Genomic DNA, 27,417 nt, shown 5'->3' with positions numbered 1-27,417 from the left:
TGACTTGTGGTAGCCATTTTAGAGAATATCTTGGATGTTGGACGTAACATTTTTTTGGACAAATGTTGGATGTAACTTCCATCTCTTGGTTGGACAGAAAGAGTGTTCACCCCTTCAATGTCGTTGACCTCAAGTAAAAAGGAACAGTTGACAGCAATACCGTATGCACATCGCGATTGTAGTAAAATTTGTTGTCATAAACATTAAAAAAAACTTAAACTGAGTTGGCAACTTGCAAATGAAAATTGAAATGTTCGCCCGTAACGGTTGGACATATTTTTCAAGAGTAAACTTTAATGACAATTCCTGAAAAAAAAAACTTTCTGCTGTAACTTCATGATGAATTATCACATTTTAGTTAATAAGCTCAAGCCTCAAGATATTTTGTGCATTTAATTGCCCTCTATTGTTACATAACTTATATTTCATTTTCACATAGGAAGAAGACAGAAAATGTTAGTCCAACAACATGACCATTTAAAATTGTTTTTAATCCTTATTTTTCGATGATTTTTCGTGTTTTAGTGTCCTTAACCTTGCCAACCCTATTGTTTTACCTGAAAATCCTTTTTACCTAGTTGCCATTCATACAAAAAGGTTAATAAAACAATTTTGATTTTGGGTCATTCGACCATGTCACAAAATAAGCATGCAAAAAATAGGGAATTCAACACTTCATTTATAAAATACTTTATTCAACAATAAACTTTTCATATGAGACTGTTTATATTATCTCTTCATCATGCAGTGAATTGATTAGCTACCTGCATTAAAACTCAAAATAATTTAAAATATGAAAAAAATGCATTTTTCTGGGACACCCATTGAAACAGCACTTTACTGAATACTTAGCCATATACAAGAAGAGAAAACAAAACACATAATAGCATAAATTTGATTTATTTTTCTCTTTTATCACTACACCATGTACACTGAGCTAGCTAAAAACAAAAGTACAAAATTTCATAACAAACGCATACATGTAGTTATCCACTTTATATCATAACTTTGTAACCTCTGAAGAGTTTTTGTTGCAACATCCAGCAATAGAAAGATGAATAAATTGTCTATAACAGTGAACTAATAATTTAGTTCAAATTAAGTTCACATATTAACTATCAATTGATAAAAACTGTAATTTTAAATGAAACAACATAACGTGAAATTTTGCCCATTTTCAGCATGTATTTTAGAGTTTTTTTTCAAAACGGTCACACATATACATGATATGTGATATTCATTGTGAAGCCCTATATTCTCTTCTTCAGTTCAAAGATGTAATACTTGTGTTAAGTTTATCTTCTTGTCTTTAGAAGCCTATAAAATAGACCTAATATGAAATGTACATCTGATTGTGGCTAGGCCTTAAGGGAGTTTTTTCCCCAGAATGATGTTTCAACATCATTGTATTCTACATTATTTTACGGTATGTTCATCATTTTATATCCATACATGATATATTTGGCAGTATATTGCAATTTTGTTCTCTCCTTAAAGAAAAAAAAAGATTGAAGGCTGATCTTTGAACAACCCTACACATTGAACATGATTTTATATATTTTTTATTTCCAGCAAATACCATTGGGAAAGAGACTCAAGGAAAAATATCCAAGATACAGACTGTTTATCTATGGTGAAGGGTAGGTAAAGTTGTTCACTGCCTCGAAAAAATTTTGATGTAATAAAAAAGGAAATTTGGGTTAAATATTAGTGATGAATTTGCAACCTAAAATACAACATGTACAATAAGTGCAAAATATATATTGAGTCTATTAACATAAAAAGTTATATTGTTGATACATATTAACACTACCTCAGACCTAATCTGTCTTTTAAAATGGAGACGGATTTATACAAGCAGCTGTCTGTCATGTAGCCACAAAACCAGGTTCACCCCACCATTATTTCTTAAAATGTCCTGTACCAAGTCAGGAAAATGGCAGTTGTTATATTAAAGTTCTTTTTTTGTGTGTTGCACTTCAGTGTTTCTGTTGTTTCTTTGTTTTCCTCTTACATGTCTTAAAGTTAATGTGTTTCCCTCGGTTTTAGTTTGTTTTCAGGATTTCTTTTCTCTCAACAGATTTATGACTTTCAAACAGCGGTACACTACTGTTGCCTTTATATTTCATAGGTTTATATCAGCAATTTCTTGCACGATTAGAAAATCAGTGTAGATCAATTATTTATAAAAGAGATATTGATTTTATATGTATAATTGCATTGTTAGCACTCTCATCATGCTCATCATCATGTGGACAATTCTTGCCAGATTTTTATGATTTTTTTGAAGGTTTATTTCATCAAGGTCTCAGACAGATTTGAAAATCAGTGCTGATTGCTTATATTTAAAGGAGTTATGTTACTTATGTACCATAGAAATATTGATTATAATGTAAAATGCATTGTTAGCACTATCATGTTTACAATTCTTGCCAAAATTTTACAAAACTTATGTCATTTCTTTTGAAGACGAAACGTGCGTCTGGCCTAAATATAAAATTTATATCCTGGTATCTATGATGAGTTTATTTATATCAGCAATGTCTTTGACACTTTGGATAATAAGTTCTCATCAAATATTAATTTAATGGAAATCTTGTTGCATTTGCACTGAAACCTTCATTTCTCTAAGATGTTATTTATGAATTGTTTTAAAGAAAAGAAAAAAAGCATGTTTGCTTTTGGTTTTAGCTGTTCCTGTAACATAGGTTGCTATTTGCAAGTCATGGAGATTATATCCCGTGACAGTGGCTGTGGCTATGTGAACTATTTGTTTAAAGCTTTATATTTCAGAAGGGTGCTTCATACCTTGATATCTGTCTGTCATATTTCCATTGTCATGATTGTCATGGCTCAACATGGACTGCTTGAAAAAAATATAGTCTATTTTGTCATGTGAATTTCTCATTTATTATGAGTAATTGGATTTATAAATATCTTTGATATATGGGTTCCTTGCAATGCTATATGTCAGTCAGAGGGCCTCGTTATATGGATCAGTTATCAAGGTTAAAGTTACAGGATGAGGTCTGTTTATGAGTAACTATAACATTTATAAGTAGTAGGTTAACTATATTAAGTATAGGTTTCATCTGACCATGACTTCATTTTCATGGTTCATTGGTCATTCTAATACAACAATGTTTGTGACGTTAATTTTGATTGGATAACGTCACTTTCTTACATGGCATCAATTGACAATTGATGCTATGGGACGTATGCACAAGCGCAGACAGCATATGACAGATTTTAAATACATGTTTTAACGTTGTTTTCTGTCAGTTTCATTAGAATGGAGATAACAATATTGTATTTTAAGCTCTGACGGCATCAATTTATGGGTTTGATGGTCACAAATATCCGTTTACTGTCTCTGCTAACGCGTTGCCAGTAAACTTAATTTGCGACCATCAAATCCCTAGTTGATGCTGTTGGAGATTTAAATACAATACAGTTACCTCCTAAATGTTCTGTTTTTGAGTTTTGGTCTGTTTTTCAAATATCATAAGTAATAGATCATATTTATTTGGTGTTTCCATGTATGGAATGATTGCAAGGTGAACATGTCTGTTGGACATTATTTATCTGACTTTGACCTCACTGAATTTGTTATTGATCTTTAGAAATATTAAGTTTATTTGATACTTGTGGTATATATAAGTTTAAGCATGTGTATTCTTGTTGTAATTTCATTAGTTTAAGTTTAAATGTATATTGGTAGTTTTAACAGTCATATTAAAGTCAATATTTATATACACCAAGTGATTTCCCTCATCATTGATGTGCAAGTTTTTCTGCAGAACTCTTTTATCTGATCTTGCAATCAATATATGATCATCTTCACTACCAGCAATAAAACTGCAATCATGATCTCTGTTAGCCTGTGCAACTATCATGCACAGTTCAAATTAATGTCAAATTGTTAGCATGCATCCTGCATTCTTGCAAATTATGCTTGTGAATAATTTACATATGAATATGGGGCGTATTTTCAAAAAGGTCAGAGAGGTACTAATTTTATGTCATTGATGAATACCCCATATCCTTTCTGTTTTATTATTATGATGTATGACATTTTTATCCCATTTTTCTAAAGAAAGCATTCAACCAACAAACTTATTAGATATTGGATTGCCTATTGCTATAACATACACAGAGTCTAAAGATTATTGCAACTATACAGAACAAATATTATAGTACATGTAGGGACTTTTGAATGAATTTATCGTTCAGACTAATAATTTGGGGAATTTAGACGTAGTTTGAAAAAAAATGGAGCAAATATTTTTCAGTTGTTGTTATGGTGATCAATATAAGCAAAAGTCAAGTTATATTATAAAATCTTGAAAAATTATAATCATCAATGTTTACAATGAATGAGTGACTCTACTAATAACTTAAAATTGTATTTGAAATAAACCACACCAACAGGGGCACTGACGAAATATTAGATATTCAAGGTTCCCACACTTAGCTTTTCACCAATGATGTTCATAGAAGTTTATAGGAGGTAAGACTAAGATATTATATATAGATTTATTATTATAATTTTAATAATCTTCATTCCAATAGTTATATGCAATGTATACAATGTATTATTTTTTTCTCACTTTTAGCCAGTATGCCAGAAAATTAGAATCAAATAGGTAAGACTTTTGATAAACTATAAATATTAATGTGAAAGCAGTTATAACAATAGATTCTGAAATTCTTGAAGTATCAAAAGACATAGGGACCTTAATGAATATCAACATCTACTTAAAGTCAACTTTGCCTTAGTTGGTTGCATTGCTGTTTGAATGACACACAACTTCTTCAATTCATATTTACATATAACATAGTCACTTAATACAAATGTATATGTTTTTTTTTCCAATTATGATGTAAAAAAAATTTCACATTTTCAAGTGAATTATATGATCTCTTTAGTTACATCCCAGCTCCTTTGTTCTAACAGGGGGGATCTGAGCCGGATCACCCCTACCAGATCACCCCATTTTCAGTTTCTTTGTTATGCATGCTTTCCTTTGTTCTGTAACGTTTTGGCGGGAATGTCAAATCCACTATAAAACTTATAATTAATTATAAGGAAAAGACTATTTATCAAAATTCATGTATAAAAATCCAGTGTATATGCTGGGATTCGAGCTCAAAACCTTTAGCATATCAATCCACGACACATACCACTACACTGACATACTTAAAAAGGAAGCAAGATCATTTTATAAGTGGGGCGAGTTGTCAGACCTTTATTCAGTGGGGTTTTAACCTTTTTCGTTAATTAGTGAGTTTTCAGACTAATTGTTCAATTTGATTTTACACTTTTTCAAAGCGGGGCAAGTCGATAAACAAGAGTGGGACAATATTTTAGTAAAGTTGCGATATAGTGTGGGCTGATTGGCAAGTGGGGCGAGTTGACATTGTTTGATATCTACTCATCGTGTTTGGGGGTCAAAAAGGGTATACATCATATAGTAATATATAAAGTATATTGTTATGGTTGTGTGGTGTTCTAAACTAGATTTATGAATTGTAAATGGTTTTTCGTCTAATCTAAAACAACTGGGATGTAAAATAGTTATCCCATTCGGACTTGGTGTGTCAGTGTAAGATCACCCTCTGGCCTGCGGCCATCTGCGTGATCTTACACTGACAAAATGACTGACACACCGCGTCCTTGTGGGATAACTATTAAGGATGACATCAAAAATCAATAAAGGATAAAAAACTTAATTCAAATAGTTAGGGGGTGGGGGGTCAAAATTGCTGCAAGTTTTGTTTAATTGACATCGATTTAATATATATCCTTTTAAGTTAAGAAGGAGGGGGGGTAGGGAGGTCAGTGAAAAAACTATATGAATTAAGTTTTTTATCCTTCATTGAACTTTTTATGTCTTCCCTTAGTTATTCATCTACAAAATAAAGAAATGTGTTTAAATAAATATAGTTATTTCTTTAAATATGGCTATATCCTATACAAGGTGTTGTTGGTATCTCTCCTTTTTCTTCATCTTTGTCATTTGCATCTCATCAGGACAGCTTTTCAATCAGCTGCCTCAAAAGTTCAATCATATTGTTAGATAAAGTGTCTTTTCTGTGTGCACATTTTCGTTTTATACCAATTACCTCAATACATTTATTAAAATAGAAGTATAATTCTTTTTAGTGATTTTTGAAAATAGAATTTTTTTTTTGTCTTAAGGCATACAAAATCATTTAATTACCATCCTTATATGATTCTTTGTTCAATTTGTATTTAATTTATATTGTTTTATCAATTCACATTAATTTAAGAACGGAAACTTAAAAAACAGGATTAAACAGGGAAAGTAACCTGGAATTTCTTTGAAGTGTTTTTATGTTGTATGTGTAAATATTAATGATACACATATGATTGTATTTTAAGGAAGGTTCCTGTGAATGGTGTTCCTGTCCTATTTATACCAGGAAATGCTGGGAGTTATAGACAAGGTATCAATTATTATGTAGATATTATTACAAAGAGAAATATTTTATTAGCAGATTTAGTTTAAAGTTACAAAGTCTAATTTGTTTGATGATATGATGAATGCCATTCTGGTATAAAAAAAATGTTTTTAGGACTAATTCTTTTAAGGAGGCTCGAGGGTACAAAGGTATTGCCAAAGATTTAAACATTTTTTTTCATTACAAATTTTATATTTCACTTTAATAGTTGTTACTTCAGCATATAGTACAGCAATCAGCCAAAAAATCAATACCTTTTGGCCCCAGATGACTTTTAAAATGTATTTATCATTGAAAAAAGCTCCAAATTATCTCCCTTTGGTCCAAAAATGCCATTTTTATGACCCTGCAACGAAGTTGTCGGTGCCATTTAATTTTACCCTTGTCCGAAATTTCGAAATTCTGTAATTTCGCAATTCCGTCATTCCGTTATTCCGCAACAAACCATTACACTAAGTTTTTTTCTAAACGCCTTCAGATATAGGGCTGATTTTTGATATGTGAGTTAACCATGATGAGTTACAGATCAAGTTTAAGTTTCGTTCCGCTCATTTTTGCCTAAATTACGGCTTTGGACTGTGAGAAATTGTTGAAAATCACAGTTATACGGACTTTTTTTCTAAACGCCTTAAGATTTTGGGCTGATTTTTAGTATGTGAGTTAACCATGATGAGTTACAGATCAAGTTAAAGTTTCGTTCCACTCAGCTAATTTTTGCTGAAATTACGGGCTTTGGACTTTGATAAATTATTGAAAATGACAGTTATAGAGATTTTTTTTCTATACGCCTCCAGATTTTGAGCTGATTTTTTATATGTGAGACTACCATCATGTTTGTGTCCACATATGTTTATATTGAAATTGCAAATTTTTCAACTTTTTGGGATGGGGCCATTCGTGTCACTTTGACACATCTAGTTTTGCATTAAAATTAAACTACACTGTTGTAAAATTTAAACGAATTCTGTTATTTAGTTTTTTTTTTAATCCGATGTTACCTCCAATCTCTTATTAGTTCAACAGAGAAAAAGTACCTTTACAAAAATGTATGCTTCTTTCGAAGGCAGATAGTTGGCTTAAATGAACTGTGACCGCATTTTTTAATTTTCTTTTTCTATTTTAAAAAGTATATGATAAAGTTCATTTATAGAAAAATATAGTGAAATCCTATATTTAAAAAAAAACTTGATTTATACCCGCGAGCCCTCTTAAGCCTAAACAATATCTTTTTATATTGGTTTCATGCCCTGTGAGGTGTGGAAAACCTTGATTGTTCTTGGGGTTTAGAAGTGAATAGTTAAAGTTACAGCAGCTATTGATGTTTGTACAATATTTTATAGCTTTGATTTTGATGTCATAAGGTTGAAGTTCCAACATTCACAGTAGCAGTATATAGACTGAAATATATATGTTTCTGTATGTTATCTTTAAACAATATGATGTGTCTAACCGTCTCCAAAATTAACTTGAAAATGTTCCTTTGAACAAAAGTTGAAAGAACAAGACTCTTGTTGAACTTTGAATCAGTAGGTCAAAGGTCACAGCCACTGCATAAATGCACCAAGATTTAGAAAAGATTTTTCAGCTTATCCCATGGTGCTACTGAAAACATTTATATCCTTGCTTCGAATGAGAGAGATATATACTGTTTTACTCCTGTCTGTCTGTCTGTTGGTATGTTCCTCAATCATTTGTCAATCCTCAATTACAGCCACATTTTTCTCAGGATCTACTTTCTAAATTTTATTATCAAATTTTAAAGTGTTCATACTACACACTATGATACTGTTTCAGATTCATTAAAACTCTGATGTGGTTTGAGATGATCAATCCTCAAAATATATTTATACTGCACTCGTTCTATTTGAGCAGTCAAAATGCGTTGACCATATATTTCAATGTCATATACAATCACTGACCTGATATCACTTTTTATAATTTATCATTCATACGACCTATTCAACCTGTTCTTGTTTCCAATGTATACAACAACTCAAACTTATTCTTTTGCATTTTTTAGAAGCAAAAGAACATATTTCACTTGTTAATATTTTTTGTTTGCAACCTACCGGTATATATCATTTTTTATGCTGAAATATTTAAAAGACCTGCTTTTTAATCTCCTAATATTGTTGTGTTTAAAAATGTGACTATTTATATAAATAACTCGGGGAAAGCCGATTTCAAATCGAGTCAAGGTCAACAATGGCTGCAGATGAATGTTGGTGGCTGACAAAATATTATGATCATCGTGAGGAACGTGGACCATACGGCATACACTTTCCTTGACACAACTGTTTTAATAATTAAAAAAATGTACGACAGCTCCAGGAAAAGCATCAACACGTTAGTTTACGAAATGTCAGAAATGACAACAAAAATTCAGACTTTTATTGAAATCAATTCGGGCCGGTGACAGTCGCGTGCAATTTCGATAATGTCATAGAGACGTTCAATCCAGTTCAATCCGGGAAAGAAAGTGTTACGTTTATGCTTATTGTTGATATTTTAGTTCATTCTCAAACAAATTCGTTCACCATTGATTTCGGGTTTTAACAGGTGATGTACATTTCATTGCGTTGTATATTTCCCCGCATGATACTGGTAAAAGGCCTTTTTAAAGGGGGATGTTTTCCAATATTTAAATAAAATAAATAACATTAATGCTTTAAACAACAATTTAAAATGTATTTTTCTAGATTGCAATATAAAGACAATAATAGTGCATTGACTTGACATATCAACTTGGTAGAGCCTCTCATTTCCCAATTTCTAAGCCTCATCCTTATATCGTTGATATGTCAAGTCAATGCACTATTATTGTCTATGTAATCTATTGCATACTGGCCATTTATGTTATGTTAGTCTCATCTCACCTGCAAGAATGTTGGGGTATGAGAGACATATGGATTACTATGTGGCAACTGCTTCAATGATGTGAACTATTTATATTAAGTTATATATTTGAAAAGGAAGAAGACCTAGATATTTCATACCTTGTATGCAGATACATGTGTTTTATGTACCTTAAGTTTTGAAGTGTCCATCTGTCATACAAGAAAATGTATGTCCATTGTCTTTGACCTCATTTTCATTGTTTTAAGACTGCTTGAAATAGATATATAGTTTGAAATTTCTCACTTATGAGTTATAGGATAGCTATATTTGGTATATTGGTTCCCTGCAACCGCCAATGTCTTCATGTCTACCAGAGGTCACCAGACCTTGACCTCATTATATTGATCAGTGATGAAGGATAAAGTTACATGATTAAGTCTGTTTCTCAGAAGCTATAAGCAGTAGGTTAACTATATGTGGTGATCTGAATGATTGCTATAGGTACATGTCAGTCTTGCAGGTTTTATCTGAACTCGATTTCATAGTTCATTGTCATTACATGTATTAAGTTTATATGTATTTGTCAGATTTTCAAATACAAAATACTATAAGCACCAGGTCAACTATATGTTGTGTATATAATGATTTTAAGGTGTACATATAAAAAAGAAGATGTGGTATGATTGCCTATGAGACAACTGTCCACAAGAGACCAAAATGACACTGACATTAACAACTATAATTCACTGTATGGCCTTCAACAATGAGCAAAGCCCATACCGCATATTCAGCTATAAAAGGCCCCGATATGACAATGTAAAACAATTCAAACGAGAAAACTAACGGCCTTATTTGTATAAAAAATGAAAGAAAAACAAATATGTAACACATAAACAAACAACAACCACTGAATTACAGGCTCCTGACTTGGGACGAGCACTTACATAAATAATGTGGCAGTGTTAAACATGTTAGCAGGATCCAAACCCTCCCCTAACCTGGGACAGTGGTATAACAGTGGTATAATATGTCTATCTATTACTCTCAAATTTTAAGTGATCGACTTAAGTTTTTAACTTTTTACATGCAAGGAAGCTCTTAAGAATATATGTCTATAAGTATATTTATGAAACACTTCAAATTTTGAAGTTAAAGGCATGTATAGTTAATTCATTAATTACATTTCATCTTAATCTCAAAAAATACAATATATTTATAGATTATCATTGATCATCTCAACCAGATTGATTTTCTCACTTGAGCCGGTACGCAAAAGTGAGAAAAGCAATCAAGTCGAAATGATCAATGATAATATGTTTATCGCTATTCTACCTATGACAGTACCACATGCCCCCTTAGTTTCTAGCGATAATTTTTCATATCACTGTGCTGAGAAAGGAAGTTATAAGTCAGTAAGATAAAAGAAAAATTTCGTTAAAAAGCATTGTATTCTACAAAAAGACCATACATAATTTTGAGCTGTTTCATGATCTTCAATTAACACAAATTATCAGACAAAAATGATGGTTCATGATTGTTAAGGGGAAAAGTATAATGGGTGAAATTAACAGCATTGGAATATCTATATATATATATATGTTTGATAAAAATAGATTATAATATTTTTTTTCAAACAGCTCGTTCTTTAGCATCTGTAGCTCACAGAAGAGCCAACGATAAACGATATTCATTCCACTTCAATTATTATACAATTGACTTTAATGAGGTAAGATTTTTATTTTTCTAACTTGTAGCTATTAAGGTGGTACCCAACACTTTAACTAAAATTAATTTGGCTCGTTTAATTTTCTTAACATTTTGACAAAGTATTTACTTTGACCCTTTGACAAAAATATAAAAATTTTAAAAATTTTGAACCAACCGTTTTATCAGAAAAATTACACTGGTTATATAGCAGCTTGACAAACACTCATTTTGATCATTGAGAAGCTTAATATCCCTTTTACAACACAACGTAATTAAAAGGTAGCTGATTTTACAGAGTTATCTCCCTGTAGTGTACCACCTTAACACCATATATTTTACTGTAAGAAGCAACAGATGGGTGCAGGGACTTAACCTAACAGTTGCCCAATTGCCCAAGGAGAACAGATTTTCAGCTATGTGAATATATTTTATCCTGATCATCAATTTGACTACAGTTAATTATTTTGCAGTTATTGCCATTACTACTCTTTCTCCGTGATATAACAAAAACAGTTCGCAGAGGGAAACCCGATTGTGTTAAGGGTCAGGTTACTTGTCTTCCTGCGGACTGAATCCTTGTGAACTAGCATGTTAGTCTAACAAAGCAGTATTAATATTCATATAACATTAACAAGTTCTTGTCCTAAATATGTATATTAATTTTCTGCTGGATGTAAAGTAGCCATCCATCATTATCATGACAGCTATCAACAAAAACTAACTAATAAATAATGTTAATTATATGATTAAATGAAATGGTGTGGTCAGATGGTTTAACATACTAAAAAGATGAGGTGTTTTCATAACGTTTACAAAAATAATTGTTTTGAAGTGGGGACATGGTACAATAGTTTTAGTGCTCCTGTCTTTAAAATTGTATTATGTTTTAACTCAACTTTTAATCATGGAACAAAAAAAATTTTTATTTTTGTTAATGCACTTAAAATTTAAGAAAAGTCTTTAATTTGATTCATCAACAAGAAAGTATCTGATCAACTGATTGAGAAAAATATGTTGGTAAAAAAATTTGTAAGGGTTCCACGGAACCCAGTGCCTCGCCTTCTTTTGCTGTAAATCGCAGGCTCAACAAAAATGAGGAAAAAAATCAATAAAAATATTCCTCTTGATACTATCTTATGATTGTAAGAAGCTTCTGTCCAAGTTTGGTAAAAATTTAGGATAGTTAATGAATCTAATAAATGTTTTGAAAACTTTAACTGCAGACTGTATGTAATGTTAACTGGAAGAAAATCTAAGTCCATTTAAAAGTAAAATACAGAAAAAATGGAGTTATCTTTTTACAAAATTTACTTCTGGATACTATCTTATGATCATAAATAAGCTTCTGTCTGTCCAAGTTTGGTACAAACCCAGGATAGTTTAAGAAAGTTATTAAAATTTTAAAAACTTTAACCACAGAGTGAATGCAATGTTTCCCCGCAGAAAAACTAAGTCCATTTAAAAGTAAAATACGGAAAAAATGGATTTATTTTTTTACAAAATTTACTTCTGGATACTATCTTATGATCATAAACAAGCTTCTGTCTAAGTTTGGTACAAACCATGGATAGTTTAAGAAAGTTATTAAAACTTTAAAAACTTTAACCACAGAGTGAATGTAATGTTTCGCCGCAGAAAAAAACTAAGTCCATTTATAAGTAAAATACGGAAAAAATGGAATTTTATTTTTACAAAATTTACTTCTGGATACTATCTTATGATCATAAACAAGCTTCTGTCCAAGTTTGGTAGAAATCCAGTATAGTTTAAGAAAGTTATTAAAATTTCAAAAACTTTAACCACAGAGTGAATATTTGTGGACGCAGCCGACGACGACGACACAAACGACGACGGAATGTAGGATCGCTTAGTCTCGCTTTTTCGACTAAAGTCGAAGGCTCGACAAAAATGATAGTGCATATAGTGGGGGAAAAATGATTTTGGAAAAGAGGTTGCGAAAAATAATATTGACAAATGGGATTTTTAAACCCTGAACTAAACATATTAACAATACAATCAAAATCTCTAGTTTATCGAATGTCTTCAACAATGGACAAGAGCTGATACCATCTGGCAATCATCCAAAGCCATTACAAATTTAATTTATTTAGCAGAATTGAACGAAGATAACACTGAATCCTAAATGAAAAGTACTCTGAATAAAATATAATGGCAACCTGCAACTAGGTTTCTGACTTTTACAGGAACATGAATATATAAACTTGTTTATGGTTCTACAGTCATTACCTAATATCTTGATTATGGGAAATGATTGATTTAAAAATATCAATTTGAGTTGTTTCTTTTCATTTGATAGATTAATGTTTTTATTTTCAGGAATTGTCAGCATTGTTCGGGGGAATGTTGCAATCTCAGACAGGTAATAATATTATTTTAACTGAAAGTTTAAATAAGAAAGCATATTATGGCAAACTGCAGAAATAACAAAGCAAAAGTTAATAAAGTTTCAGTCTTTTAAAAAAAGCTGATGACTAAAAAAAAAGGTCACTAGTTGAGGAGGGAAAGTAACAATGACAAACAATAGAACATGTAGAAATCAACTGTTCCTGTCCTGTTACCTTGGTTGTGTCATAGTTAGCAATTTTTTCTGTCCTTTTTGCCACTATATTTGTCTTTAGAATGATTGTAAAGTGTACTTGTCCTACTGGCAAGGTACATCTGACAATACTTCATTTTTATGGTTCATTAGTGAATATTTATGTTTTTAACCGGATTTTTGTGACAAAAATGTCGGTTATTGATTTGGGGATGTACGGCGGGCGGCCGGGCGGCCGGGCAGTCGGGCGGGCGGCAATCAAATGTTGTCCGTGCATTAACTCATGAACCGTTCAACCAAAGCTTTTAAAATTTTAATATGTTGTTACTGACAACTAAATGAAGGTCAAGTTCAATAATGGCGATTTTGACTTTTACCGTTCAGGAGTTATGGTTCTTGAAAGATTGAAAAATGGAGTTTCCAGTCGTGTCCGTGCATTTAAGCATGAACTGTTCTACCAAAGCTTCCCAAATTTTAATATGTTGTTACTGATGACAAAATGTAGGTCAAGTTCAATAGTGACGATTTTGACTTTTACCGTTTAGGAGTTATGGTTCTTGAAAGATTGAAAAATTGAGTTTCCAGTTGTGTCCGTGCATTTACACATGAACTGTTCTACCAAAGCTTCCCAAATTTTAATATGTTGTTACTGATGACAAAATAGAGGTCAAGTTAAATAATGACGATTTTGACTTATACCGTTCAGGAGTTATGGTTCTTGAAAGATTGAAAAATGGTGTTTCCAGTCGTGTCCGTGCATTTTCTCATGAACCATTCAACCAAAGCTTTTGAAATTTTTATATGTTGTTACTGATGACAAAATAGAGGTCAAGTTCAATAATGACGATTTTGACTTTTACCGTTCAGGCGTTATGGTTCTTGAAAGATTGTAAAATGGCGTTTCTATTCACGTTGTTGCATTTACTCATGAACCATTCAATCTAAGCTTTTCAAATTTTAATATGTTGATACTGATGACAAAATGGAGGTCAAATTTGATATTGACGATTTTCACTTTCACCATTCATCAGTAATGGTTCTTGTGATATTGCCAGGACACAAATAAATATTAATAAATCCGGTTTGCTGTCGTTGTGACAGCCTCTTGTTGTGGTTTGGTCTATAACTCAGTCAAGTATATTTGGTCCATGAAATAATTCTTAGGTGTACATGTCTTGTCTTGGAGGTTTCCTTTGACCTTGTGATCATTTTAATTGTTCATTGGTCAATGATTTTTTTTGTCATTTATAACCAATGTCAAGATGTTTTGGTTTTCTGTTTGTCAGGTATTTTAAGAGATTGTACAACTATATTTCGTAGCTATAATTATTATTAGGCTGTCTGTCTGGCATGGTTTATTTGACAGTTACTTCATTTTCATCAATCATTGATAATGTTAAGGTTATCTGATACTTGTAGTTAAACCTTCATATTACATGTGTTCAGCAAAATTAAATCATAGGCAGCTAAGACCTTTCAGATTGCACACACGGATGTATTGTTATTTTGATATTAAGATTAGATAACGATAGAATGTTTTATGATCATTTATTAATGATAGTTATCCGTTTTATTACAGAATTTGTACATGAATGTGTAAAGAAAATATTGTCCTTATATGAATACAATAAGCCTTCTTCAGTTGTATTGGTTGGTCACTCCATGGTAAGTTTACAGTTATTTAACATATTCATGATATTCTGCATAAGTCTTGGTTCAATTTATATTGCCTCATATATTCAGGATACTGGATTATTGTTTTTCTACAATTTGTAGATTTTCCCTTTTTACTATCAGTGTTAATTTATCAACTGTAAAACACATAACAGGCTATTATTTGAACTTGGAATTATATTTATTTATAGAAATTGCATAATTTCTTGTGTTTAAATTTTTAATAAATTCCATGTTTATTTGGTGTTATGATGTTTTGAGCGGTTCATAACACTTTCCATACAATTTATTTTGGTTAGATAGTGTTGTGCGCGGCACAGGTACATTCTAGTGAAAATATACTATTTTCTTTGTAATAGAAAGTGTTGTGCGCAGCACAGAAATTATAGTACAAAATAAACATGGAATTTATTGAGAATTTCAATAACAAGAATTTAAGCAAATTCCATAATTAAAAATAATTCCAAGTTCAAATAATAGCCTGTTACATGTAAAAACATTTTTATGCACAGACATAGCAGAAAGGGCATTAAGTTTAACCATTTGTCTGTCTGTACATCATATCGTCCGTCTGAATGTCTGTACCCTCCTGAAATAGGTTTCAATTCTTAAACTTCAGTTACTTAACCAAATGCTATGAAAATTATACACAATGCTTATTACTTCAAAACACACAGATCAAGTTTGAATTTTAGTGGTTTCACTTTTAACCCTTTCAACGCTACACAAAAAAATAGAAAAATGGCTGCTGCTGCTGCATTATTTTTGTGTTCATTCAATAGAACAGTATTTTCCTTTTCAGACTGCTGTATCTTTTTTATTATAAGAGATACAGAGACAGTTATTGCATGAAAAATTCTCAGGAGAGTATGAACTGTAATGGTAGGCAGTTATTTCAGTAAATTTTTTATCAGGTTACCTGCATTTTCAGGTAATTAATAGGTTAGACCGATTAATCTGTCTCTTGTGTGGGTACATTTGTCATTTCATATTTTCTTTTCATGATTTGGCTATTTAATTTTTAAAAAAAAAATTTTTGTGTCCATATGCCGTGTATAGCGTTGAAAGGGTTAAAATTTTAGAGTTATGTTCCTTTCCAATGGAAAAATGCTAATGTTTGCCCTAACAAATTGATATAACACCTATACAAAATGCTTATTACCACTGATCAAGTTTGAAATTTTGGTGGTGTTACTTTTACAAATCTATGTCTCTTTATAATGTTAAATGCAAGGGAGAGGCATCTTATGTATCCCCTTGGACACATTCCCCATTTATTTTATAATTTTTTCACTCCCTTTTGTGGGCAGTGTGGTTAAGAAAAGTCTTATTGTGTAGAAATTGAATTAGTATGTGTTCTAGATCTCTTTATTTTTGTAATGTTGAGTTTGTGCTTTATTCACATATACACCACAACTCCTTTTACTGATATGAGTTGTACAAACATGTTTGCCTAGTACAACATGTTTTCTTAATGATCAAAATATTTCAATATATATTTCAGGGTGGAATGATAGCAAGGGCATTATTTACTTTACCCGAGTTTGAACAGAGTTTTGTCAACACTATAATAACACAGGCTACTCCTCACCAAGCTCCAGGTCAGTTACTTTCTTAATGATATCATCAATATGAAAAGAAAGAAAAATCTGTTATCACAGAGATATGTCTGGCTTTTTTGTGATTTTGATTATGCAAATAGTGACATTAAACTAGCAATACTTAACATGTTACATAAGTAAGGAAAATATTCGAAGTCAATGAACCATGACTGAGGTGAATGGCTAAATAATCTCCATGTAAATGAGATGTGCCAGTGCTAATACAACTGCATACCAAATATTGACTTAACACTAGCAGTTCACTTTAAATTGATCTAATCACAAACTAATACATGTAAACTAAGCAAAAGTTTAAAAGTCGATAGACCATGACTTAGGTGACCGGGCCAAATATTTTCCATAGAAATGAGATGTGCTAATGCTTATACAACTGAATACCAATTAACATTAGCCTGCCACTCTTGGTTCCCCTTGAACTGACCTAATTACAAACTAATACATGTTAACTAAGTAAAATTTTCAAAGTCAAAAGACCTTGACTAAGGGAGCGGAGCCAAATTATCTCCATGGAAATGAGATATGCAAATGCTTATACAACTGCATACCAAATATCATTGACTTAACACTATCAGTTCATCCTAGTGGTTCCCCATAAACTGACCTAATCACAAACTAATAAATGTTAAATAAGTAAAAGCTTCAAAGTCAATAGACCATGTCTGAGAGGGCAGGGCCAAATAATCTACATGGAAATGAGATGTGCCAATTCTAATATAACTGCATACCAAATATGATTATAATAATAATAATAAATTCTTTATTTAAAGAGGGTAAACTCAGTTAGTTACAACAAGGAGGTTATATTAGAAGGAGAGTGAACACTCTGCTTGATACCAAATTAACATCCCCAGGATAGCAGTTCGATCAGAGAAAAATGATAAAAATATAAAGAAACCGACATGTTTATCACCCACTTGACATGGCTCTCTGATGTACCGGGCTGTTACCTCGAGCAGTTCGGGCTAATAGATAAATCGCATATGTCACGTGGTTGTTATCAATGAGTTGGTCGTTAAAGTTCAGGTGTATTTTTGGTAACAATGCAGTGTATAGGTGTTTATGATATGGAAAAAGATTGGACGCGCAATTTCAAAATCAATCGTCTGTCTACCGTGAAAAAAGATAAAGAAATGACAAAGTTATGAGGGTTTAAAGGAAAGTTAGTGAGCGGTTTTTATTCAACACTACATTGCTTTAAACAAAGATTTTCGCTTCACCTGTCAATTCCTGTTGATGAGAATTGGCAGGTAATAATCATAGAAAATATACGAATATGTAAAGTACTTTAGTTACGGTGACCGGTAACGACCGGAAAGAATATTTGCAATTGAAACATAGAGAAATTTATCGGGAACAACGTAAAAAGTGCTTTCTTTTGGTATTAACATTGACGGCAATGAGACAGATATTCGTTTCATTTCTATTGGTTAGAAGTTAACTTTTAACATAAAATTTAATTTTTAATTACTTAATACAAAATATCACAAAAAATCGTATTAATATGTCAATAATTATATTTCCGGTCAGTTATGACACCTCGGGTGTTTCCGTTCTTACTCCGGTATGTAATTAGGACAAAATCTCCCTCTGTGACAGAGTCGATCTCAAGTAATTAACACCCACTTACAGAAAAGTCGGTAACATTTTATGTGTAATTATTGTCTTTCGTCCTCTCTCCTTCTAATATAACCTCCTTAATTACAATAAACTAATCTTCCCTGAGGCCCTCACATACAAAATACAATACAATCAAAACAGATATTTACACATAGTTAATTTACAGTCATGTAGTTCAATGTATTGTTATTAACATAAGATATAATGCTGTTTAAGATGTATACATGTAGTCAAAAAATCAAATGAAAATAAAAAATAAAAAAAATATACAAATACATTGTAGCAAACATTTCTTATCAGGGTTGTGTTAGGTACTTCTTGATACTTTGCTTAAAAGTAAAAGTGTTTTGAGCTTTATGCATTGTGTGTGGTAGTCCATTCCATAATACTGATCCAGAATAAGCAAAGGATTTCTTAAATAGTTCAGCTTTTCAGGGGTGTGGAAATATGTGTTGTGAGCACTTGTCCCCGGGCAAGTGAAACCTAAAATTTAACTTGTCCGAATAATAATTTACTTGCCCTGATGAGCCCAATAAATATTGAAGTATTTCTTGTTAGCTAATATATTCTTACTCAGCACTGTTGTGCATCACAAACAAATGAAATCCATTTGTTTATATGTGTAAACAATTAGGAAAGTAGGAAATGAGTTAACATCAATGGGACAGAAACCTAAGAGCAAACCAACCAATGAAATGACATGTAAAGGACAATTTTGCAGCAGTTTTTGAATAAAAATTGTAGCTAGTAGGTACATATACTAAATTTGAGGACAGTGATTGAGGAAATGTAAACTAAATAATAGATAAACTATTGATTTTGTGGTGTTTCTCTCAACTGACACACTTGTTTTTTACTTGATTATTTATTGTTGTCTTGATGGGCAGTTAAAGCATCCCTTCTATTAACCACTTTGACAACAAATAATGTTGACCTTTTATCTATAAATAAGACAAAAACTTAATTTATTTTCCGAATTTCCATAGATAGCCAGAGGCAATCTGATATCCACAATGTCTGAAATTCTCACTTCCGTTTTTTTTTTAATACTCTGTGTCCTCCATTTGCATTTAAGGTTTTCTACTCGACTCATGACTCTTTTTGTCCTGCTTGCCCAGCTTTTTATTAAGTATTTATCAATCTGAATCTCGATACAAAATTTAAAGAAATGAGACTTCCGGTAAATGGTGGATAAAACGAATCCATGATATCTCGGCCTATAACAAAATCGGACTATGACAAACTCGGCCTATAACATAATCGGCCTCCCAAAATCAGACTATAACAAACTCGGACTATACCAAACTAGAAGAATATAAGTATAATGTTGGTCGTTGTTGTTATTGGAAATTAATTTTCAATTCTTAATTTGAAATTATTTTTTATCTACAATCAAGGATTTTGTCTTACTATACAAATCCTTGCTACAATTAATTAAATAATTTATTGAAGGGGATAAAAAAAAACATAACAAGATATATAGTACAAAAAAAAACTTCTTTTTAATATTGATATATTGAAAATTAACCTCTGATGTGTCTTTTCAGTATTATTATTTGTAATAATGTCCCTCTCAGAATTAATTTTTATTATATGCATATCTTAATTGATTATGACATCATGCCAGGTGTATCGTTGACACCTTTTTAATCACCATAACTAGTTAAACAAACGACTGGCACATGAACTGTTGACACCTATTTAATCACCCAAGTGAAAACAAAACTACCTGTTATTACACGAAATTAGGAACTAAATATCAAAGTAAATATATCTTGTCTTGTCTATTTATAACTGAACTTCAGTTGTTTTTTGTTTTGTTTTTTGTTTGATTACAAAGCTTGTGTTATTATAAGGATGTTGCCACAATCACGAAGTAGAAGTATATATAATGTCAGCCAAAGCTTTTTTTTTTTAAAAGTTTTTAAAACATACATACTTACAATAAAAGATACAGCAAAAACTCCATATATTAATTAAACCCTTAATTATAGGCATCTATTATTTTTATAATACTTCAAGTATAGTCACTCATTGAAATATATAATACACACATATGTACAAATACGATAAGTTTTGTATTATCAAACAAAATAAAAGCCTGTTTATAGGAAACTAAAACAGAAGAAGAAGAAGATGCTTTATTTTCACAAGGAGCATAATACAAAGAAGAAGTATAATACTGAATTCAACTTTAATTTTCTTATAGTAAATGAACAATGAAGCAAGAATTTTTTATCCATAGCAAATAAAACGTTTATGAGTAACAATTATGAACAAGAATAAAATATAGAAGCACTTACCAGTATCGCGAACTCTGTGTTGCTATAAACTACACGAATCACACTGTAAGGCATGTTGCTTTGTTGTAACTTTTTTAGAACACTCGACGCAGTGGTCGGTACACAGGCACTTGTCTCAGAATTTTTTCCCCCTCTATATCTTAATCATGTTAATATAACACAAGGTGCTTAACTAATTTTTTTGAAAAATGACACCCAGTTCCGAATTCCTGTTATTTTTCGATTTCTCGGCTGTCAAACCTACTTAAACTTATTATGCCGTAAATCTAAATTGATTTATCTACACAATGGTATATGACACGACTATCATTGTTGTCGGGATCATTAGTAGCAGGCCTCAGAAGTCGGTCAACGGGATTTTTTTTGCATAATTCTGAGACAAGTGCCTGTGGGTCGGTACCCATGTTGAAAATGATAAGGGATTTTTGTCCATGTTATTTTATAGAAGTATTTGGTAAGATCAAAGAAATCTCTGTTGTTTTTTCAATTTTACTCCAAATCTATTTTTAATATTCTATTTATTATAATAAATCACAATAATATTTCAAATAGAAGTTAATTATCCTCATTTAAACAGAGACATATATTATATGTATATGTCTCTGTTTAAACATATCAAATTCAACTCATATAACAAACATTTAATACATTTCTATATATTGTGTTTTTTTTTCAAAAATATTAATTATAATCTCATAAACTCGTATATAAATTTAATATATAAAGTTTTTTTTATTAAAGTAAAAAAAATAAACAATCTACTAATCGTAGTCCGAGTTTGTTCAATATATTTCTGCATATAAATAATGGTAGGCCGAGTTTGTTATAGTCCGAGTTTGTTATAGTCCGATTCTGTTATAGGCCGATTTTGTTTTAGTCCGAGTTATCCAGCAGCGGATAAAACCTAATCGACGATCCAGGGTCAATGGACAAAGGGAAGGTCTATTAACAGGACAGATAAAACCAGGACACTTTTTTTCGATACGTTTTTATCTGTAACTTTTGTTTTACTCAACATATGGTTAAAATTTTAATTGTATAATAAAGAAGAAAGTATTTACTAACATTATTATTAAAAAAAACATATAAAAAAAATTAAGAAGTAAGAAAAAATCTGCCAGGACAGTTATATTTTGAGAAAAAAATGGCTGAAATTGCCGTGAAAAGTTTACTTATGATTGGAATATTTTCTCCAAAACAACTGTCTGGCATAATATTTTGGTACGATTGTAAAGTTTATGGAATATCAATTATAAAAATCTATAATCTTATTTTTTTTTTCATCTCTTAAAGGTAAAAAAATCTGCCAGGACAGTAGCCTTTTACATTAGAAAGTTTGTTGAAATTAGTTCAGAATCAAAATATAAAGTTGAATATCTTCTTCAAAATAAATGTCTGGTAAACAAATGTTAGTTCATTGGAAAGTTTAGAATATACGCTTTATGAAAATATAAAATTATATGAATTTTTATGTCATTAACGTAAAAAAAATCTGCCAGGACAGTAGCCTACTCCATTAAATTTTAAGCTAAAAACGGCTGAAATTGCCGAGAATTTTTTACTTATAATTGAAATAATTTCTCCAAATCAACTGTCTGGCATATTATTTTTGTATGATAATAAAGTTTAACGATTGAAATTAGTCTAAGGTCATAATATAAAGTTTAATATCTTCTTCAAAATAAATGTCTGGTAAACAAAAGTAGATGCATTGTAAAGTTTAGAGTATAAGCTTCCAGAAAATATAAAAAAATATGGACTTTTATTTCATTAACATCAAAAAAATCTGCCAGGACAGTTGCCTTATGCGTAAAAAAATTGGTAGAAATTCGCTTAAAATCAAATTAATCTTTTCTTCAAAATTAATGTCTGGCAAGAACAATCATGTTTATAGGAAAGTTCGAATATTCAGCTTTATGGAAATATGAAAGAAAAAAAAATACAATTATCTGTGTGTTTATTAAAATAATATTTACTTATTTGCTATGTTGAATAATTTGATCTATTTTCAGATTATTAAAGGCAGCAGACATATCGTTGAAAGGGCATGGGCTTATATTTTATTAATCAAAAACATTTCAATTATACACACACATATATATAAAATAAATAATCATGCAAAACAATAAAAACCAAATAAAATAAAAACTGTAATATCCCAAATTAAGTTTTGACAGTAATAAAAACTTCAAAGTCACTGATTGGTGTCAAATCAACAAAGGTGTTTATTCACTAATTAGTAATGTGTTTAGAGCAAAGGAATGTGTCACCATCTTTTAATCCGGTACATGAAAAGTGTTTCCAAATGTTGCATTTTTTTAACACCTTTTTGCCATTCACATCCTAACATGTCTTCTACTGAATCACATTTTCCACACTCACAGTTACATTCTACAACACTGGTTTTATATTTCGGTTTACCTTTCATGCTAATTTTTTTTTTTGGAAATGGAATAAATTCACCTTTTTCCAAACAAATCGCAAGATGTTCTCTTAAAAGTTCAGTGTCAAATTCTACATGTATCCCACCTGAAAACTTGTAAAACAAAACTCTACAGCATTTGCAATTGCAAACAACCCACAATCTATGGAATTAGTTTGTTTCTGAACTTCTGGTAACTTGACCAAAAGCCTTTTTTTACCATGTGAATATATTTGTGAAAGCTGTATTTCTGAAGATGTTGTAAGTGTGTCGTACATGCTGTCCAATAGATAGACTTCATTTGATTGTTTGGTTAAAGAAGTGACCCAGTGTGAATGCCCTGTATGATGAATTTGTACAGCTGGAGCCTGTGTAGGTGTAAAACTTGTCTCAGAAAGCCATTTTTTTGTTGATTACAGAAAACTGGAGCATAACATGTGTTCTGAAAACCCTGGATTAATGGAAACTGTTTTGAAAGAATGTTTTGTGCATAATTAACAATGTCGGAAGTTAAGCACTTACTATCTGAAATAGTTTTTTTGTCTACTTGTGTAAGTGTACCTATCCATGGTTGTTTTTTTTCCTGTTCAATTTCAATCGAAATTGGCGGAGATGGAAAGTCAAGTTTTCTCTTTTTACCTGGTGGTGTGTCATCTAATGTAATTATGTTATCCTTTTTTTTGTCTGGTGAAATAGGACATGTATCAATTTCTTCCTCGCTAACAGTCTCCAAATTAAAGTGAAGTTTCTTTTTAGAATGTGGTGTTTTTGATTTTGTTTTTAATGCAGATTTCTGTGGTGATTTCTGTGTTGAATGTACTTGTGAAGGTGTTTTTGGTGTGTTGACTAAATAAGCCGAGTCTGGAGCTGGTTCTACAACAGGATCGTAATCGTTTTGCCTAGGTTGTTTTTTTCCTGATTTTTTTGTCAACTCTCTTTCTGTTATTTTTTGTTAAAACTCTTAGACTAACTACTGGTCTTTTTTCAATGGGTTCTTGACCAATGCTCATTTTTGCTGCAAGGATATGAAAGCATGTAGTAGTAGATGGACACTGACAAGTTTCCTTCGGAAATAAAGTGACACAATACTTACCATTTCGACCTTGAACAATGAAAGCTGCTTGAGATGGAACAAGTGTGATTAGGTTGTTGTCAACTATATACTTTGCCAAAGCGTGCTGACTACTAACAAAAGCAGGAAAGTCAAACATAGTATTAATGACTGGAGTGTCTTTTTCTTTTGGTGTGGTGGGTGTACTATGTTCAATTTCGGATAGATCTTCCACTGTTTCTGTCGTTTCAGCAGACGGAGACGACAACTGTGGTGTATTTATGTGTGCTGTTTTCAGGTACGAAATTATATCGGATGGTGCTATGAGTTTCTTAGGTATGAACAAATCGTGTATGTCAATTTTTGCCCTCGAAAACTCTGTTTTTAAATGATAGTCCCCAACACCTGCCAAACCTCTAAGAATCTCGTAGTGATCAAAATTTTGTAGAAAATGAAAACCCAAAGCAATCATATCAACTGGTAACTCTTTCCAATCGTTTTCTTGTTTTAAAACAGCGTTATAACTTTCTGACAGATTGTTTGTGATACCTGAGTATGGGTCATATAAACCTTCAAACTGTTCTAAAACCCATTTTCCTGATCTCTCTAAAATATCAGTTTTTAGCTCTTTTTCAAAATATGACACAACTTCGGATGTCCATTTAGATGTCAGATCTTTGGAAAGCTCTAAGAATTCATTCTCAGAGTCACATTGAAGCATCTGTTTTAACTGATGATGATATAGCCTGATACCATCAGCTTACCATCAACAACAAATGAGTGATGCCCAACATAGGTAAGCCTGGGAATAGACTTAGATATATTGTGCAACTTGTTATTGAGGTAAGACGCCTTCCTGTTGACCAAAGAGAGAAAGCTCTCGGACTTCATCTTACCAGGGAACATGTCCTGCCCACGAGGTAGTAATCCAGAAAGCAAGATCTGGCAAGAAGGATTGACTCGTCGTATGCTATCAACCAGACTCTGGTAATGAGTCAGAACATCAGCTGGGGTGTCATTCCACAGATTGTTGGCTCCGATATGAAGAACAACAATCTTGTAGTCGGGCACCCTGCGCCCTATGACACCCCACATCTGTTCAATACGATACCCTGAAAAAGAAACAACATCTACATTAGACAATTTTAAATACTGATCAAAATATTTAACCTGGGAATGACCTGCAATTAAAACACGGTTAGCCATGACAATAATAAATGTTTAGCACTATGAAACAGGGGATAATCGAGCAATATTACAAAAAAAAAAAAAAACATTTAAAAAAAAAAGAGCACTAATCAAATACGAATATTTCACGAAAAGAGCACTATGAAAATATATACAGATGTTCTATACAAAAAGCATGAAAATATGGTTTTATAATTGAGTATGAAATGTATCAAAAGGTTAGAATATAGCACTAGTTAGTCTTATAACTTTTAATAATGAATGGCCGGAGAAAAATTGCATCTATATACCCAGAGTGACACGTGCTCACAGTGATCACCGGATTAATTAAGTTAATTATCACACGCTTAAAGCGTAATATACATTCTATAATTTAATTACTCTTTAATGCTTGCGGTGAAATTGAGATCTAATCAAATTTTACTTTAAAATCTACAATTAGTAAGTGTTTCGATGTGTATTGTTTTCAATTGTAATTTTGATAAATAATTAGAACCAAACAAACTTACTTCTCAAAGGTATTTATTACCACACGCTCACTTTATGGTTGACTGACTACAGAATACACAGATTAAATTTTGGCACGTGCCATTATTAAGTTATAGGACGGCTGATAGGCAGAAAATCTATTAATTTCTTTATTTTTATATTATAGTTGGGTCTGTTACTTTAATTTAGTATCAAAATTATATGTCAGACAATCGCAATAAATAAACTATTGCATTTACAGTTAAATAGCGTTGTGAGAGTATTCAGAAATTAAATGGAGTAGGCTACTGTCCTGGCAGATTATTTTTGTGTCAGTGAAATAAAAGTCCATATTTTTTTTTATTTTCTAAAACCTCATGTTTCAAACTTTCCAATGAACCAACATTTGCTTACCAGACATTCGAATTGAAGAAGATATTTAACTTTATATTTAGATTTAGAGATGATTTCAACAAAATTTCTAACGTAATCGGCTACTGTCCTAGCAGATTTTTTTAACTTTGAACACCAAAGAAAATATCAAATTATAGTTTTTTATAAACATTATTCCCTAAACTTTATGATCGTACAAAAATAATATGCCAGACAGTTGATTTTGAGAATTTATTCCAATTATAAGTAAATATTTCTCGGCAATATCAGCCATTTTTTTCATAAAAATTAACTGTCCTGGCAGATTTTTTTTTAACTTATAGATTTTTTATTTTTATTTTTTTTACAAATAATATTATTAAATACCCTGTTCTTTATTATACAATTTAAATTTTAACACTATGTGGAGTTAAACAAAAGTAACACATAAAAACGTATCGAAAAAAAGTGTCCTGGTTTTATCTGTCCTGTTTTTAGACCTTCCCATGGACAAAGCCAATGCAATGTTACGCGACTCGGGTTCACATACTTATTTTATTTATTTTGGTAATCGATCTATTTCCGGTATCATGTAATATTTATCGTCATGAACATTGAAGTTATTACTTGCTGAACATTGGTTTCTTTTACATAAATTAAACATCTTGATACCTTTTGAAGTTTAATTTTATGTTTTTGTTGGATTTGAACTTTGTCTTGTATATTTTTTTACTTGTCCACGGGCAACCAAGACAAAAATATTTACTTGTCCGGTTGTTCAAATATACGAGTCGGGCGAGTCGGGCATAGCATTTCCACACCCCTGCTTTTGGCTTAGGAACTATCAGATTACCTTGAGTGACACCTCTTAAGGAGTAAGGATTATTATCTAATTTCAGTTTAAACTTTTGAACTAGGTACATTGGTGCTTCCATACGCATACATTTATATAGAAGTAAATATTTGTGGTATTTTATTCTATTGTCAACTGTCATCCACCCAAGTTTTTAAAGAAGGGGGCTGAGGGGGATAAAGGATCTGCATCTAGAATTAATCTTGCTGCCCTTTTTTGGAGTTTTAAAATTCTTGTTATCCCTTCATTTTTACATTCA

At 31.4% G+C, this 27,417-nt stretch overlaps 1 protein-coding gene and 1 long non-coding RNA gene across 3 annotated transcripts in view; one reads left to right on the top strand and one right to left on the bottom strand.

Moving 5' to 3' along the window:
- The window catches only part of LOC143044723 (GPI inositol-deacylase-like), a 166,030-nt gene that overhangs the window by 13,915 nt on the left and 124,698 nt on the right, over nucleotides 1-27,417 (top strand). Inside the window, exons 2-8 of one of the 2 annotated variants that reach the window (XM_076216824.1) lie at nucleotides 1,573-1,640; nucleotides 4,617-4,646; nucleotides 6,407-6,471; nucleotides 10,962-11,050; nucleotides 13,369-13,411; nucleotides 15,168-15,253; nucleotides 16,767-16,863. In XM_076216824.1, coding sequence (XP_076072939.1) covers nucleotides 1,573-1,640; nucleotides 4,617-4,646; nucleotides 6,407-6,471; nucleotides 10,962-11,050; nucleotides 13,369-13,411; nucleotides 15,168-15,253; nucleotides 16,767-16,863 — 478 coding nt within the window. The remainder of the gene's footprint in view (nucleotides 1-1,572; nucleotides 1,641-4,616; nucleotides 4,647-6,406; nucleotides 6,472-10,961; nucleotides 11,051-13,368; nucleotides 13,412-15,167; nucleotides 15,254-16,766; nucleotides 16,864-27,417) is intronic. The other variant, XM_076216825.1, reaches the window with a different exon arrangement.
- Nucleotides 1-27,417, bottom strand: part of LOC143044731 (uncharacterized) — an 85,715-nt gene that overhangs the window by 37,692 nt on the left and 20,606 nt on the right. The gene's annotated exons all lie outside the window — the stretch shown is intronic.

This window comes from Mytilus galloprovincialis, chromosome 9, assembly GCF_965363235.1.
Source record: "Mytilus galloprovincialis chromosome 9, xbMytGall1.hap1.1, whole genome shotgun sequence".
In the NCBI taxonomy this organism is placed as follows: domain Eukaryota; kingdom Metazoa; phylum Mollusca; class Bivalvia; order Mytilida; family Mytilidae; genus Mytilus; species Mytilus galloprovincialis.
The sequence above is the reverse complement of the archived record's forward strand: the minus strand, read 5'-3'. Positions and strand labels throughout refer to the sequence as shown.